At 38.3% G+C, this 14,629-nt stretch overlaps 1 protein-coding gene across 1 annotated transcript in view; it reads left to right on the top strand.

Annotated features, from left to right (window-relative positions):
* LOC124796471 (PC-esterase domain-containing protein 1A-like) overlaps positions 1 to 14,629 on the top strand; it is a 173,927-nt gene that overhangs the window by 113,145 nt on the left and 46,153 nt on the right. Inside the window, exons 6-7 of the mRNA XM_047260697.1 lie at positions 13,285 to 13,412; positions 13,495 to 13,568. Coding sequence (XP_047116653.1) covers positions 13,285 to 13,412; positions 13,495 to 13,568 — 202 coding nt within the window. The remainder of the gene's footprint in view (positions 1 to 13,284; positions 13,413 to 13,494; positions 13,569 to 14,629) is intronic.

Here is a 14,629-nt window from a genome sequence, read left to right as displayed (position 1 = left end):
ATATCAAGAATCATTGTACTGGAATGTTCTGTAACTGTATATATACCATACTGTAGTGCCTCAAGAATTTCGGGGTAAATTCTAGAACATCCGATATTTCAGGTACGAGTGCGGAAGAGTGAGAACGTTTCTACCGATCCATCTGTTTCTATGTACAGGTCAGAAGTTTGTTATTAGAAGTCTGTAAGAGGGGCAAGTCACTGATGACGACAAGTGTTTGCCGCCAGAGCCACAGAAGATGTGAGGAGAACTCAACAAATAATTATGTCGTATTCTTTGATGTGTTAGTGTCTGTGGTGATTGTAAAAAAGACTATTGAACAGTTGAATATAGAGTGTTATGCATGTTCATATATTGGATTCACTTAAGACTAGAGACTTTTAAATTATTTCATGTCTTGGACTCGGAGAAGTTAAGATGCATGTTCATATTTTCATATGGTTTTTAAACCAACTCTTATGTCTCCATGTACTTAATTATTTCTAAGGCTCGAGAGAAGAGTGAGATGACGAAGATATTTATACATCTAAGAGGAGAATTTTGTTCTGCATAGCAGTTCTAGTACATCATTAATCAGTGAGTACATTGACACTAAAGTTCATATATGTGATCAATAGATGACAGAAATAAGAAGATATTATTTTCTGTCCCTGGAAAACGTTAGGACGTGGCGAACTAAGTGACAAATTCCAAAGAAAATGGGGATTTAAAAACAGAAACGGAAAGAAGTTATTAGGCATTGTCATATCAACCAGGCCTAACAAGATACGAGAACTGTTTCCAGAAATCCTATTGGGTCCAATAAACAAATGGAAGAAAGTTGCGAGTGCAGCACTGTAAAAGACGTGGGAAAGAAATAGCAAAGAAAACTGGAGAGAAGACCTCAACTTTTCAACTAAGAAGATCGGGTGTGGAGAGTAAGCAGTCTTCACACACGTACATCGTGCCGACACAGTAACCAGTCACGAACGCCAACTGCACCAGCTGCTGCTCACCGGTGCTGACTCTGCATCCGCTTGCTGATGACAATGCTGAAACCAATGTCCAATGCTGCTGGCGCTAGTGCTGTCCTCCGGCACTGATTACACATTTTCTCACCAACGCAGCTAGAACTCTATGCTGGGTGAGCTAAAAACAATAATTTTTTTATAACAGTTGAGGGGATGAGTGAATAATAAACTTTTGATGTAGTTATTGTTCTCAGTAGTTAATTTTCTTGTAGATGATTAATAGATCTAAGATCAATAAAACTGTGGATCAAGAACAGCAACAAACTTCAGGACCAGCCAAGACCATGACAGTGAATAGGGGCACACCAGACTGGACTGAAATAGCAAATTTAATCAAAGGACTAAGTCTAAAGTTAGACTCAGTAAATACTCAACTAAATACTAGATTAGATGATCAAAGTCCTAAGCTAAAATTTTGTACATGGCTGCACATTCAGAGACTATAAATAGTTACAATTGAAATAAAAAAGCCCTCGGTCACTATTTTTAAAGAATTAACTGGGTGTCAGCATTGCTAGGAGTGTCTTCCTCAGAATTTAAATCAAAGAATGGTGTATAACATGGTCACAGAATTATGACTAAAAACGTATGATACAGAGTATAAGTACAAAATCATCATGAAAGACTTGCAGTACTTATATGTCATTTAAAAATAATAAATGCAGCCAGGTGAACATGGCACTGCAACAAGCGCGCCATCTAGAAGCCATAGATGCAATTAGGCTACTTCACTATAGCACTAGCATTTGTTAATGCGGGCCCCTCAGTCTGTTTAAAACCTGTAACCACGTAAGTAACGAGCAATACTTAGTGGCTCGCCATCACAATTTTTATCTTAAATATCTTTGTGACTAATGCCCTTTTGGCATATTTATTATTTTATAAATGACATATAAGTACTGCCAGTCTTTCATGATGATTCTGTACTTATACTCTGTATCATACGTTTTTAGTCATAATTCTGTGACCATGTTATAGACCATTCTTTGATTTAAATTCTGAGGAAGACACTCCTAGCAGTTTTGAAACCCGGTTAATTCATTAAAAATAGTGACTGAGGGCGTTTTTCTTTCAATTGTTTGTACATTCTGGTTTAAATGCTCAGAGTGAAACCCTGAACAGTCAAGCAGCAAATATGTTTTTATTAAAGACTGAATTTGACTCTTTAAATAATAAGGTAGAAAATCTGAAGTTGGATTTAAAGAGTGAACTCAATAGTTCTTTGAATACTCAGGCTAATCAACTATTTACTGAATTTAACAAGAGGCTGGATGAGCAACTTCAAGATTTAACTAAAAAATTAGAATTTGACATTGAAGGTAAATGTAATAATGTAGAAATGGAACTGAGCGAAAAATTAGGATCCTGTGAAAATGTATGTAATGTTAAATTTAATTCCGTCTGACAGGACATGAATACTTTGAAGAAGAGCACAGATCGACCTAAGGAAGTATTATCGATTATTCAGTCGAAAATTCCAGGTGTTAGTATATCAGCTATTACTACACGAGCTGTCAGTTCACGAATAAATAATATGGAACAAAATTTCAAAGAAAAAATAGTCACCTTTGATATTATAAATGTATATAGTTTGGAGGAACCATTTGAACAAATTATAGATCGAAAAGTTACAGAGAGTATAACCTCCGGAAATGTTTTGACTATTGCTTCTTCCAAACTTAATGATACTAACAAGGCTATGGACAACTTGTGTGAGGAATTCAAACTTGTTTGTCACAAAGTAGAAAATAGAATAACTTTGCCTAATGTTGTGTTTCCTAGTAAAGTGGTGATTGTCTTGTCGTGGGGAGACTCTCACACAAAATTTAACGAGAAGTACTGGTTTGCACTTGCTGAAGTGAGGTTAAGGTCAGATCCATGGGATCCAGGCAAAGTCACACCTGTCTCCCAGGGACGTTAAGATTCTGTGTTAATGGGCGGGGTGACAACCATCGGATCCCTGGATGTTTTTGGTGTTTCTTCTGTACTATTTTTCCTGCACCAAATGCCCTTCAAATCTTAAACTATTCTGTAATCTATTCTTGAATTCTTATACTATCCTATTATCCACCTTTAAAGAGACATATAAGTTGATCAGTTTTCTCTTGCTGCTGCATCCTTGTCTTTACTTGCCTGACAAGCAATTTGATATCAAGGCCATACTGCTTCTTGTAGTAATAGCAATAAGTGATTGGAATACTATTCGTGGTCTCAAATGGGTTACGTAGGCTTCTGTTCCACGCTATGTCATCAGCTTGATAAATTTTGTTGTTATATCGAGTCAGGACTGAAGCACCTATTGCTGTTTTCATAATATTCTCCTTAGGAGCAGTTGGATTCTGACTTGATATATCTGTAATTTCATCCAGAACAGTCTGTGTTCTCAGCACTCGGTTGTTAGTGCCTGATAAGTATTTAAGTCGCCTTCATGCTCCGCTCTACTCAGCAGTGGTCTCGAATCCCAGCATCAGTGTAGAGTTTGGAAGAAGTCGTCCTAAGTATTTAAGTCGCCTTCACACTCTGCTCTAGTCAGTGGTGGTCTTGAATCCCAGCATCAGAGTATACCTACATCTTAATTTTGCCTAAGTTATTCTTTGAGAGTAATCAAGGAATATTAGATTAATAGAAAATGGAAGTTTATATGAACCATTACATAATTGTGATAACATGATACATAATTTTTACCCTTTGCGAGATATAATGTAAATGGGAGGGTTTGTAGCACTTTTGGAAGGGCTGGGTAGTGTAAGTAAAAGCATGACCAACACTTATCACACATCCCAAATTTCAGACAACCCTCACAGACAAGTGTAACTGATTCTTCACCATTTGCCGTTCCATAGATGTTGCTAAGATTTTTCTTCGGGGGCTTCAAAGGTGAGGGTGAGAATGTCCATTCTGTAGGAGATGTTGAACATCATACCTCCTCTGGCTTCTCTCTCAAATACCGGCGAAGTAGTGATCCTGGGGAGGGGGAGGGGGGGGGGGGGGGGAGGGGAAGGGTTTTCCTGTCTTTGTGGCTATTTTCTTTCTCATCTTCGATCTCAGCAACCAGTTCTACTTTTTCTTTTCTTACTTCTCATTTGAGTGCCGGTCTATCTTTCCCTCTTTCCGTATGCATATACTTCTATCGCTGAAGTCCTTCTTATTTTCAGTGGTTTCCAATAACCTTCAACATATTTCCTGTAAGTAGGCCAAAGAATCAGGATACACAAACACACATCTACACAAAGATACACTTAAACACAAACAGGAGAAAGAATTATGAATTAGAAACCTGAAGTGATGTCAGAACTGCCAGGGGATTTGGGGAATAAAGATATATGTACATCTGAGCCAATGCACGTATTACATTGTTGATATGTGACAGCTCTGCATCTTTTTCTTCCCCCCCCCCCCCCCCCTCCCGCCCCTATTCTCAAAAATATAAAGGCATATCTACTGGAAGTTGGTAAATACAGGTAGACATAACATCTACTATGTGTGGACATGATATCTGTTTATATGGTAAAAGTGAGGATTGATAGAGGACTCTAAGGTATTAGATGAAGTATTAGAAAGTGGAATAGAAATGTAAAGTAGATTTGTAATTTTACCAGAGAATATATAAGAATAGTATTCATAAAGATGTATGCTAGCGAAATGAACCAGGAAGCCTATTCAAGAAGGGTACGGAGGGTGCACTCGACGTTTATTAGATGAGAGAAAGGGCGGATAGGCAGACCTATGAAAGGCTGACCTATACTGCATGGACAGGGGCACCAAGAAGGGGATTGACCTGTACCATAGGAGGATAGGACTAAGAAAGGGACATACCTACCAAAACGGAAGGAGAAAGGGTACTCCTAGGATCAACTCATGTAACATTAAGATGTAGGTACTGTTCCTAAAGGGAAAAAAGGCAGTATCATGACAGAAGTCACACATTTAAAGGGATGAGTCTGGTAATTTTGAATTCTACGAAGCACTAGCATTTTTACGTTTTAGATTTACAGGTGTCAGAAGAAGGGAAGACTTTATTCTACCCAGAGTTCCTCCAGATTAAAATAAGTAATGAATAAGTACATACTTAGGAAAAATAGTATGGGAATTAAGAACAAAGCAGTAGAGTATTCATGAATTATGTGCACCTGTAATTTACGATTGGAAGAGGAATAGAAAACAAAAGTTTGGTACTCACAAATTTTTGGAGAGTGAAAAGAGGTAACTGCAACATAGATTGAAAGGTTCACATTTTGTAATTGTGGTAAACTGTGTATGGTTATTAGTAAAAAAGAGAGATACTGTTAAAAGATAAAGAATTATCATTTTGTACAATATTATTGTACATATTGAATATGTATAAAATATCATGGGTTCAAGCTAAGGGGAGGGATATGTAGTGCCTCAGGAATTTCGGGGAAAATTCTAGAAACACTCGGCCTTCCTCCATCTCGAACACCCGATATTTTAGGTACAAGTGCGGGAGAGTGAGAACGTTTCTATGGATCCACCTGTTTCTATGTGCCAGTAGAAAGTCTGTTATTAGAAGACTGTAAGATGGGCGAGTCACTGACAATGACAAGTGTTTTCCCGCCAGCGCCACAGAAGACGTGAGGAGAACTCAACGAATAATTATGCCATATTCTTTGATGTGTTAGTGACTGCAGTGATTGTAAAAAAGGCTATTGAATAGTTGAATATAGAGTGCTTGCACATTCATGTATTGGACTCGCTTGAGACTAGAGACTTTTAAATTATTTCGTGTCTTGGCTATGAATGTAACAAGACAAATGTATGCTATTTGAATATGTTTAAATGAGTGTAACGTGTAAGGAATTAATTAGCTTGCAGAAGTTATTATCTGCGAAAGTTGAAAATATAAAGTGATCGGACTGAAAAGTATTATATGAGTACCAAAATTATGTCACGGCTAGAGAAGTATTTTAATAAATTCCCTTAACCAGCTATAGTCTTCAGAGAAGAAGCTCGTGGGAGATTGACATAGCTGATTACCCAGAGAAGAGGATCAGCTATACACAACATGCAAGTTAACTGAATTGAGAGACATGTGTGCCTTGCAACCCAATACCACACTGTCTCTTGTCGTTCGAAAATGTTGGAGTATGTGTTCTGGCTGGAGGCAGCTTGCTCTGTGTTCTTGTATGTGCAAGTGCTGAATAAACCTTCATTAAAATGAAGTTAGTGTTCGTCATTCATCTAATTACACCTTCTCCTATGTGACATTATTCTATAATGTAAAATAATGTAAAAAAACTTCTTATTAGCATAGTTACATTCCCTAAACCAAAGGCAAATCTTATACTATTAAAAGACACTACAGTTACACATTTTTTGACTTACAACTTCAAATTGTATTAATTTTTTGTATTTATCGATAATCCGTTTTCCCTACTTTTGAGAGGTATTCTACCCATCAATATGCAAGATCCAGAAATTAAACAATATAGCTTTTAAAGCTTAAAGCATGCTCTTTCCACCTGTGGCAAGAGAAAAAGGATTGAACAAGGCACAGTTGAGATATTGCCCCCAAAAATACCCTAAAATTTTCCCATAGAAAATTTTGACCAACTTAACAGATGCATATCTTTTCATCTAGGCATTCAATGTTAATTAAATTTGATCCACATACAGACAACATAGGTAGAAATAACCTCCTGAAGTTTTGATGTGATTGGTTCATATGAAAAGTAGCAGTGGTCAGTGAGACCTTGGCTCTCAGAATAGTGCGACAAACTTTTTAGCCATTTTAGAGTATTTAATCTATATTTAGGTGTTGCTAAATCTCTAATTTTTGCCATAGTATGACTGAAACTTGGTATATGACCATCAAAGACCACATAGAACCTTCACACCAAATTTTATTAGGTTTGGAGTGGGTGGAGTGGGGACATGTTTTAATATTGGTCCCTTTGACGTAGAATGACCCAATAAGTAACAGCCTGTCAGTTAAAATACAGCAACTGAAATACTACAAAGATTCATAGTTTTTGTGGATCACTGTTATGGGATTTAGGTAATGTGAGGATATTCTTGCTGATGTAAGAGCTCCACTTCCATACACTACTTTCAGCTGATGAACAATTTCTTGCTTGGTAAAAAGTGTATGTCATGAAATGCTGTCCATAACCTGAAGCTGTTACACAAGAACTGCTTTTGGACATAGAGAGATACATAATAAGCAATGACAATGTTCTGTAGTTGTGTGCCTTGTTATGTTTATTTGGTATTGTTCCAATCATGCAGTATTTCATACTTTTGAATTATTTTGCATTTTTATAGTTATGTAGAACTTAAACATTTTTCTTCTTATGGTTGACTTATGTGGTGTTGTTTCAGCTTAATTGTCTTTGTAAAACAATAAAAATTTGTCATTCCCATGGTAATAGCATTTGAGTGGAGAGCCAAGAATGTCAACTGACTGAAAAGTTGAGAACTGACAAAAAGTCAGTTATGGAGTGTTGTTTAATCAATAACAGTATATACTCCCAGGTTGGTGTTAATGAGCAAGCAACTCAGCATGGACTGACAGGTTCAAGTTTGCTGAATCTGATTTTCCTGAGGTGGGCCATGTTCAGTTCTAACAGTTGTCCCTCTGGGCTTGCTTCATGGACCCTTGTCAAGGTGAGAAGATGAAATGTTGACTGTTTAAAAGAATAGGCGTTTTGCTGTAGACATCTTCATGATGATGAAGATACAGAACTTTTTATTAAGAACTTCAAATGGAAAGAGAGTTGCACATACGTGAGTTGAATGTTTGATGAGGTACATTACACATGTGCAGTTCATTTCAGCCCAGGTGAATAGGGCTTCTCTGGTTGACATGTCTTTCTTGCTTTGGGTGGGTTGGGGTGAAGACTTTGAACCCAACTTCTAAAACTCTTTGTGGAATGGGCAGGGTGTTAACCTTAATTATGAGATTCCATTAGAAAAGAGTTTAACGAGCAAAGGTCCTGTGGAGCCAGAGAAAGAATGAGAAAATGAAAATATTTCCCTAATATTACATGTTCATGTTAAGTATGGTTTTGGGTAAGAGAGTGCTTGGTGTAGCATTTATTTTTGTCAGTACATGTTCGGCTGCATCCTCCAGTTTGCCATTTGTGATGTCATCCTATCATAATTTTTGCTTATTATATTTCATCTCTTCCAAGTCAGTTGAACACCACATAACAATTCTGCTGTCTACCAAAATTCTCTGTTGTCTGATAATATTAGTTTCCATTTGTAGATTGCAAGTTTAGGAAAACATGATATGTACAGCAACAATGATGACTGTGATTAACTTCTAATATATCTGTTGACAACAGCATACATGAAATTGTCACTGTGCGGTACAGAACTTCTAATGGTTCAAAAATATTAATCATATTCCTCTCTAGAACGAGATTTTCACTCTGCAGCGGAGTGTGTGCTGATATGAAACTTCCTGGTAGATTAAAACTGAGTGCCGGACTGGGACTCGAACTCAAGACCTTAGCCTTTCGCAGGCAAGTGATATACCAACTGAGCTACCCAAGCACAACTCACATCCCGTCCTCACAGCTTTACTTCTGCCTCGTTTCCTACCTTCCAAACTTTGCAGAAGCTCTCCTGTGAACCTTGCAGAACTAGCACTCCTGAAAGAAAGGATATTGCGGAGACATGGCTTAGCCACAGCCTTGGGGATGTTTCCAGAATGACATTTTCACTCTGCAGCGGAGTGTGCACTGATATGAAACTTCCTGGCAGATTAAAACTGTGTGTCAAACTGAGACTCGAACCCAGGACCTTTGCCTTTTGCGGGCAAGTGCTCTACCAACTGAGGTACCCAAGCACGACTCACACCCTGTCCTCACAGCCTTACTTCTGCCAGTACCTCGTCTCCTACCTTACAGACTTTGCAGAAGCTCTCCTGCGAACCTTGCAGAACTAGCACTCCTGAAAGAAAGGATATTGTGGAGACGTGGCTTAGCCACAGCCTTGGGGATGCTTCCAGAATGAGATTTTACTCTGCAGCAGAATGTGCACTGATATGAAACTTCCTGGCAGATTAAAACTGTGTGCCGGACCGAGACTCGAACTCGAGACCTTTGCCTTTCGCGGCCAAGTGCTAGTTCTGCAAGATTCGCAGGAGAGCTTCTGCAAAGTTTGGAAGGTAGGAGACAAGGTACTGGCAGAAGTAAAGCTGTGAGGACGGGGTGTGAGTCGTGCTTGGATAACTCAGTTGGTAGAGCACTTGCCCGCGAAAGGTAAAGGTCCCGAGTTCGAGTCTCGGTCCGGCACACAGTTTTAATCTGCTAGGAAGTTTAAAATTCCTCTCCCTTAAAATAGTATTCATATCCGTAAATAATTCACAAATCTTGTGTAGTACACCCCATAAACTCCATGCACCAGAAAATAATAAAAATTAAAATGTATCCTTCTGATACAGTTAATTTTCATCTCCTTCATAAAATATAATATGTTCAAACCCAGAGCAACTATTTCTTTAGCTTTCAATCTTCAGTCAACAATTATTAATGTTACAAGCAAGGTTTCTGGAGTTATGTGCTACCAGATGTCTATGCACAGGTCATGCAATTCTCTGAAATTATGGGCAATGGTTTATGAGCATAGATTTGTTCCATAAAACGTAGATGCTTTCCATAGGGTTCATCTCGGGTGAGTTTGGTGGCCAGTCCATCAACAAGAATTCACATTAAACTCCTCAAACAATTGTAGCACAATTCTGGCCTTCTGACAAGAACAGTTCTACATCTATACTCTGCAAACCAATGTGAAGTGATTGGCACAGGGTACGACCCATTATACTAGTGTCTATGGTTTCTTCCTGTTGCATTAGTGTGTGAAGCACAGGAGAAAAATTGTTTAAATGTCTCTGTGTGTGCTATAAGTAATCTAATTTTCTCCCATGACTGGTATGGGAGTGATACGTAGAGCATTGTAGTATATTCCTAGAGTCATCACTTAAAGCCAGTTCTTGAAACTTAAAGGCAGTTCTTGAAACTTTGTAAGTAGTCTTTCTCAGGATAGTATACATCTATCTTCAAGAGTCTGCCAGTTCAGTTTCTACAGCATCTCTGTGACACTCTCCCATGGGTCACACAAACCTGTGGCCATTTGTGCTGCCCATCTCTGCATATGTTCAATCTGTTAGTCTTGTTTGGTATGGATCCCAAAAACTTGAGCAATATTCTAGAATGGGCTGCATGGGTGATTTGTAAGCAATCTCCTTTGTAGACTTATTGCATTTCCCCAATATTCTACCAAGAAATGGAAGCCTATTACCTGCTTTGCCCACCACTGAAGCTCAAATGTGATCATTCCATTCCATATCCCTCCAGAGTGTTACACCCAAGTATTTGTATGAGTTGGCAGATTCCAGCTGTAGTGGATTCAGCACATTGAAAAGAACAGCCTGAATATTTAATTTAATTGAGGCAAAGTCTCATTAACGTTCTGATAGATTCAAGTACATTTACACGTGTACTTTGTAGGTACTTGAATGAGCAGTTAAAGAAGAATAAAAAAATTACTTATTAATGGGAGTGAAATAAGAGCATATAGTAGATTCCAGTTTGCTCCGTTTCATACTCCCTGTAAGTTCTGTCAGAGTGCTTGCTGCGTAGCATTGCAGAACAAGCAACCTCAACCTGTATGTTTTTTGATGAAATGTGGCCATCCAATGCCTTGTCACTTACTTATGGTTTCACTGTCCTTCAACTACTTTCCATAGATGCCCACTTTAGTAGCAAGCAAACAGTTAACCAGCTTCACCATTGCCAATATGCCTCTCCAGGCACCGAACCATATAACAATCTGCCCTTTGCCAAAGTTGCTTATGTCAGTTGTTTTCCCCATTTGCAGCCCATATTGTCTCTAGGGTGATTCCCCATTCACCTCTGCTCCAGTAATGTATTTTCCTTAGTATGTCATGTGCCTGCGATGCCACCAGATGGTGTTCAAGTTAAATTGAGCAGTGATCAAATAATGCTTTGGCTCATCAGTGTTTGTGCATGTATGTGTCTGAGTGTGTGTGTGTGTGTGTGTGTGTGTGTGTGTGTGTGTGGGCGGGTGGGTGCGTGGGTGTGGGTGGGTTTGTGTACGAGAGAGAGAGAGAGAGAGAGAGAGAGAGAGAGAAGGGGGTTGGGGGCAGTTAATCATACTGCAACAAATAAATTATCGGGATTCCTGTAGTAGAGAGAGAGAAGGGGGTTGGGGGCAGTTAATCATACTGCAACAAATAAATTATCTGGATTCCTGTAGTCATTTTTTTAGGCAAACAATACTGCAAATAATGAATGGGTAATGTATTATGTCTTGCTGATCTGTACACTTTGAACCCATAATCTGACTGGGACCACATACAATTCTTATATGTCTGGATCCGTTCTGCCTGCTCTCCAGGTCCTGTGGCAAAGGCACTGAAAGTTATTATAAGAAACAGAATGTGGTCTTTCCTTTGTAAAACAGGTGGATCGAAAATGTGGCACTTTTGCTTTAAAATGGTCGTACACATACATATCTCTGGTGAGAACAGTAAGTCAGTGTGCTTTGTCCACAGCTCCACCATCTCACTCATCATTCATGCCAGACACACAGCTTTTACTTGTTACAAAAATACAGCTAAACAGTGTATAATAAACACTGCTCTGGCTTCTTAACAGTATATGTTATTCTGTTGATCATCATCAATACCTCGTCTTCAATAGTTGAATGTTGCTGACCATCACATGAGCCTCTTAGCAGCCTGCCTCCATTTTTCCCAGTCTTCTGCATCTTGGAGTATCTGACCCCAAGTCTGGTTGGTCTCCTTCTTCAAGTGGTCCATCCACCATCTCAGTTATCTTCTCTGCAGACTTTTCCCTTCAACTTTGCCTTGGGTGATAATATTTTCCAAGTTATCCTCTTGTCATCGGTGTGACAAAAGAACTGCAGGATTCTTTGGAAACAAATGTTGGACAACCTCTTCTCCACACTGAGTCTTGAAGGATTGATTTGTTGGTTTGTTTATTCACCTACGATATTCTCAGTAACTACCTGCAGCAATTTTTTTGCGATCTACTTTGGTTATTGTCCACATTTCAGCCCCAAAAGGAAACCTGGAAACACCAGAGATTGTAGCAATTTAATAAGTCTGGTTAGGAATTGGTCCTTCCAAATCACATACAGCTTTGATTGAACATCCTTTCCAAGAGCAATTCTACACCATATTTCTTGTGAAGAGCCACTCTCTTTCCGAACCACTGAAGCCAGGTCGACAAAGTGATCAGCTTCTTCATATTCTGACAGTACATCAGTAGATGGCAGTGATTCACCTCTGCCAATTATCATGATCTTGGTCTTTTTCTTATTCACTGACAACACAAATTTCTCAGTTTCCCTCTAAACTCTGTTCAGTAGTTCATTCATTACTACCTGTGATTCTGTTAACTGTGTGGTGTCAACAGAAAATTCTGCTGATGCCAACAAGAAAGTGATAACACACATAATTCTGGTCAAACTAATCAGCAATACTTCCCCCAACATGATACCAAAGTATCAGCGCAAGAGAATGGATAGGAGACATCCTCAGAAACACCACTGATGCAGCTTTCAGATGATGTTATTTCCACCTCACCTCCCTCCACCAGGTGGTATTATAGGCTTTCTTAAGATGAAAAAAAGACACCAGTGAGCTGTTGCTTGCATAGGAAACCTAGTGGCCATCCAGCTCCAGCAGCATCAAATTGTCAGTTGTAGAATATTATCTCCTGAACCCAAACTGAAAAGTGACATAGTAGCTATTTGGACTCTAGAACTCAGACAAAGCAGCATTTCCCTACCAAGTGAAAATTGTTCATGCAGAGGTAGTGAGGGCAAGATCACAATGTTCACTTTGGCAAGTCATGTTCTTTCTTAGCTTCAGAAGGGGAGCTAGGATGGATTCACTATGTAAGTCAGGAAGTGTCTAGTTTCACAGATTGAATGTGTAAAGATGATTTTTTTTTACATCCCTATGAGGTACCACAACATGACCAGCCAGACATCACTGTTACTGAGGGGTGTACTGTGTTATTTTAAACAGTTAAGAACTAAGCACCTGAATTTAAATATACTATGGTTCACGCTGATCACAGATGGCACTCACAAAGCATTGCACCAATTTTTGTGTGCATGTAATGACATTCATGAATCAGAAGCAATAATGCTTCACTTCACTTTCCAGTAAATAATTTTGCTGCCAAATAATCTCATGCAACGGCTGATGTTTTCATTTTTTATTGTCAAGTTACTGAAATGGAAAATCTTTTAGGTTGAATTTCTACGTCACACCATGCGATTTGAAGTAATGGAAGCAAATATGTATGCTCGTGATGTTGTTGCCTCATTTGGGTTTGATGTACTAGACGTACATTATTACATGCGAATGCAAATACACAGGTATGACCTTTATTTCATCCAGTGCAGTATTATATTTATCTACATTACATTAGTGATCAACAGTCTTTTGGCAAATTTTCAGGAGATCAAGTGATGGTGTCCACTGGCTTCCCTCAGCAATGAGGCATATAACTAATCTATTATTAACACATATTGGTGAGTTTATTTATTTTATTTTATTCATATGTTTATCATGTAGACCATTTTTCCAATGATTTGTGACAAATCTGATTCTGTAATGTAGTATTTGCATATTTCATCATTTCTGGGAGGTACATCTGCCCAGAAAATTATGTGAAATATAGTTTGAGCACAGGAGAGACATCTTAAATTTATATTATATTTAAAATAATTTTTACTCTAATACATAATAATATGACACTAAAATGAACAGCTTAGCTGTTGGTAGGATATGTAGCAAGTGATATCCAGCTCAGATTACCAGTTCATCCTGTATGAATTTGTCCACTAGTTAATAGTATTTCATGTGCACTATTTCATGTAGGTTTCTCTCCAATGCGCCTAACTAAAATGCATTAACTTGTTCCTTTTTAATTTATTGTAAGTTTTCATTCTCATATACTGAGGATAAAAAAATCAAAATGAGCTAATGTAGTCCAATTAAATCAGGTGATATTGAGGGAATTGATTAGAAAATGAGACATTTAGGGTAGGAGATGAGTTTTGCTTTTTGGGCAGTAAAATAACAGATGATGACCAAAGTAGAAAGGATATAAAATGTGGACTGGCAGTGGCAAGAAAAGTATTTCTGAAGAAGAGAAATTTGTTAACATTGAATATAGATTTAAGTGTTAGGAAATCTTTTCTGAATGTATTTGTATTGAATGTGGCCATGTATTAGAGGATATTAGACAACAAGAGATTGAACCTTTTGAAATGTGGTGTTAAAGAAGAATGCTGAAGATGAGATGGGTAGATCATGTAACTATAGAGGAGGCACGTAATAGAATTGTGGAGGAAGGAAAGTTGTGGCACAACCTGACTAGAAGAGGGGATCAGTTGATAGGACACATTCCAAGACATCAAGGGACCTCCAGTTTAGTATTGGAGAGAAGTGCGTGGAGTAAAAATTATAGAGGGAGACCAAGAGATGAATACAGTAAACAGATTCAGAAGGATGTACAGGGGATAGGTAAAATAATGTGAACTAACTTCTGTAGCGACAAGGGATGTGGAGATCTGCTCTGGAGTCTATG

The sequence above is a fragment of the Schistocerca piceifrons genome, chromosome 4 (assembly GCF_021461385.2).
Source record: "Schistocerca piceifrons isolate TAMUIC-IGC-003096 chromosome 4, iqSchPice1.1, whole genome shotgun sequence".
Lineage (NCBI taxonomy): Eukaryota > Metazoa > Arthropoda > Insecta > Orthoptera > Acrididae > Schistocerca > Schistocerca piceifrons.
The sequence above is the reverse complement of the archived record's forward strand: the minus strand, read 5'-3'. Positions and strand labels throughout refer to the sequence as shown.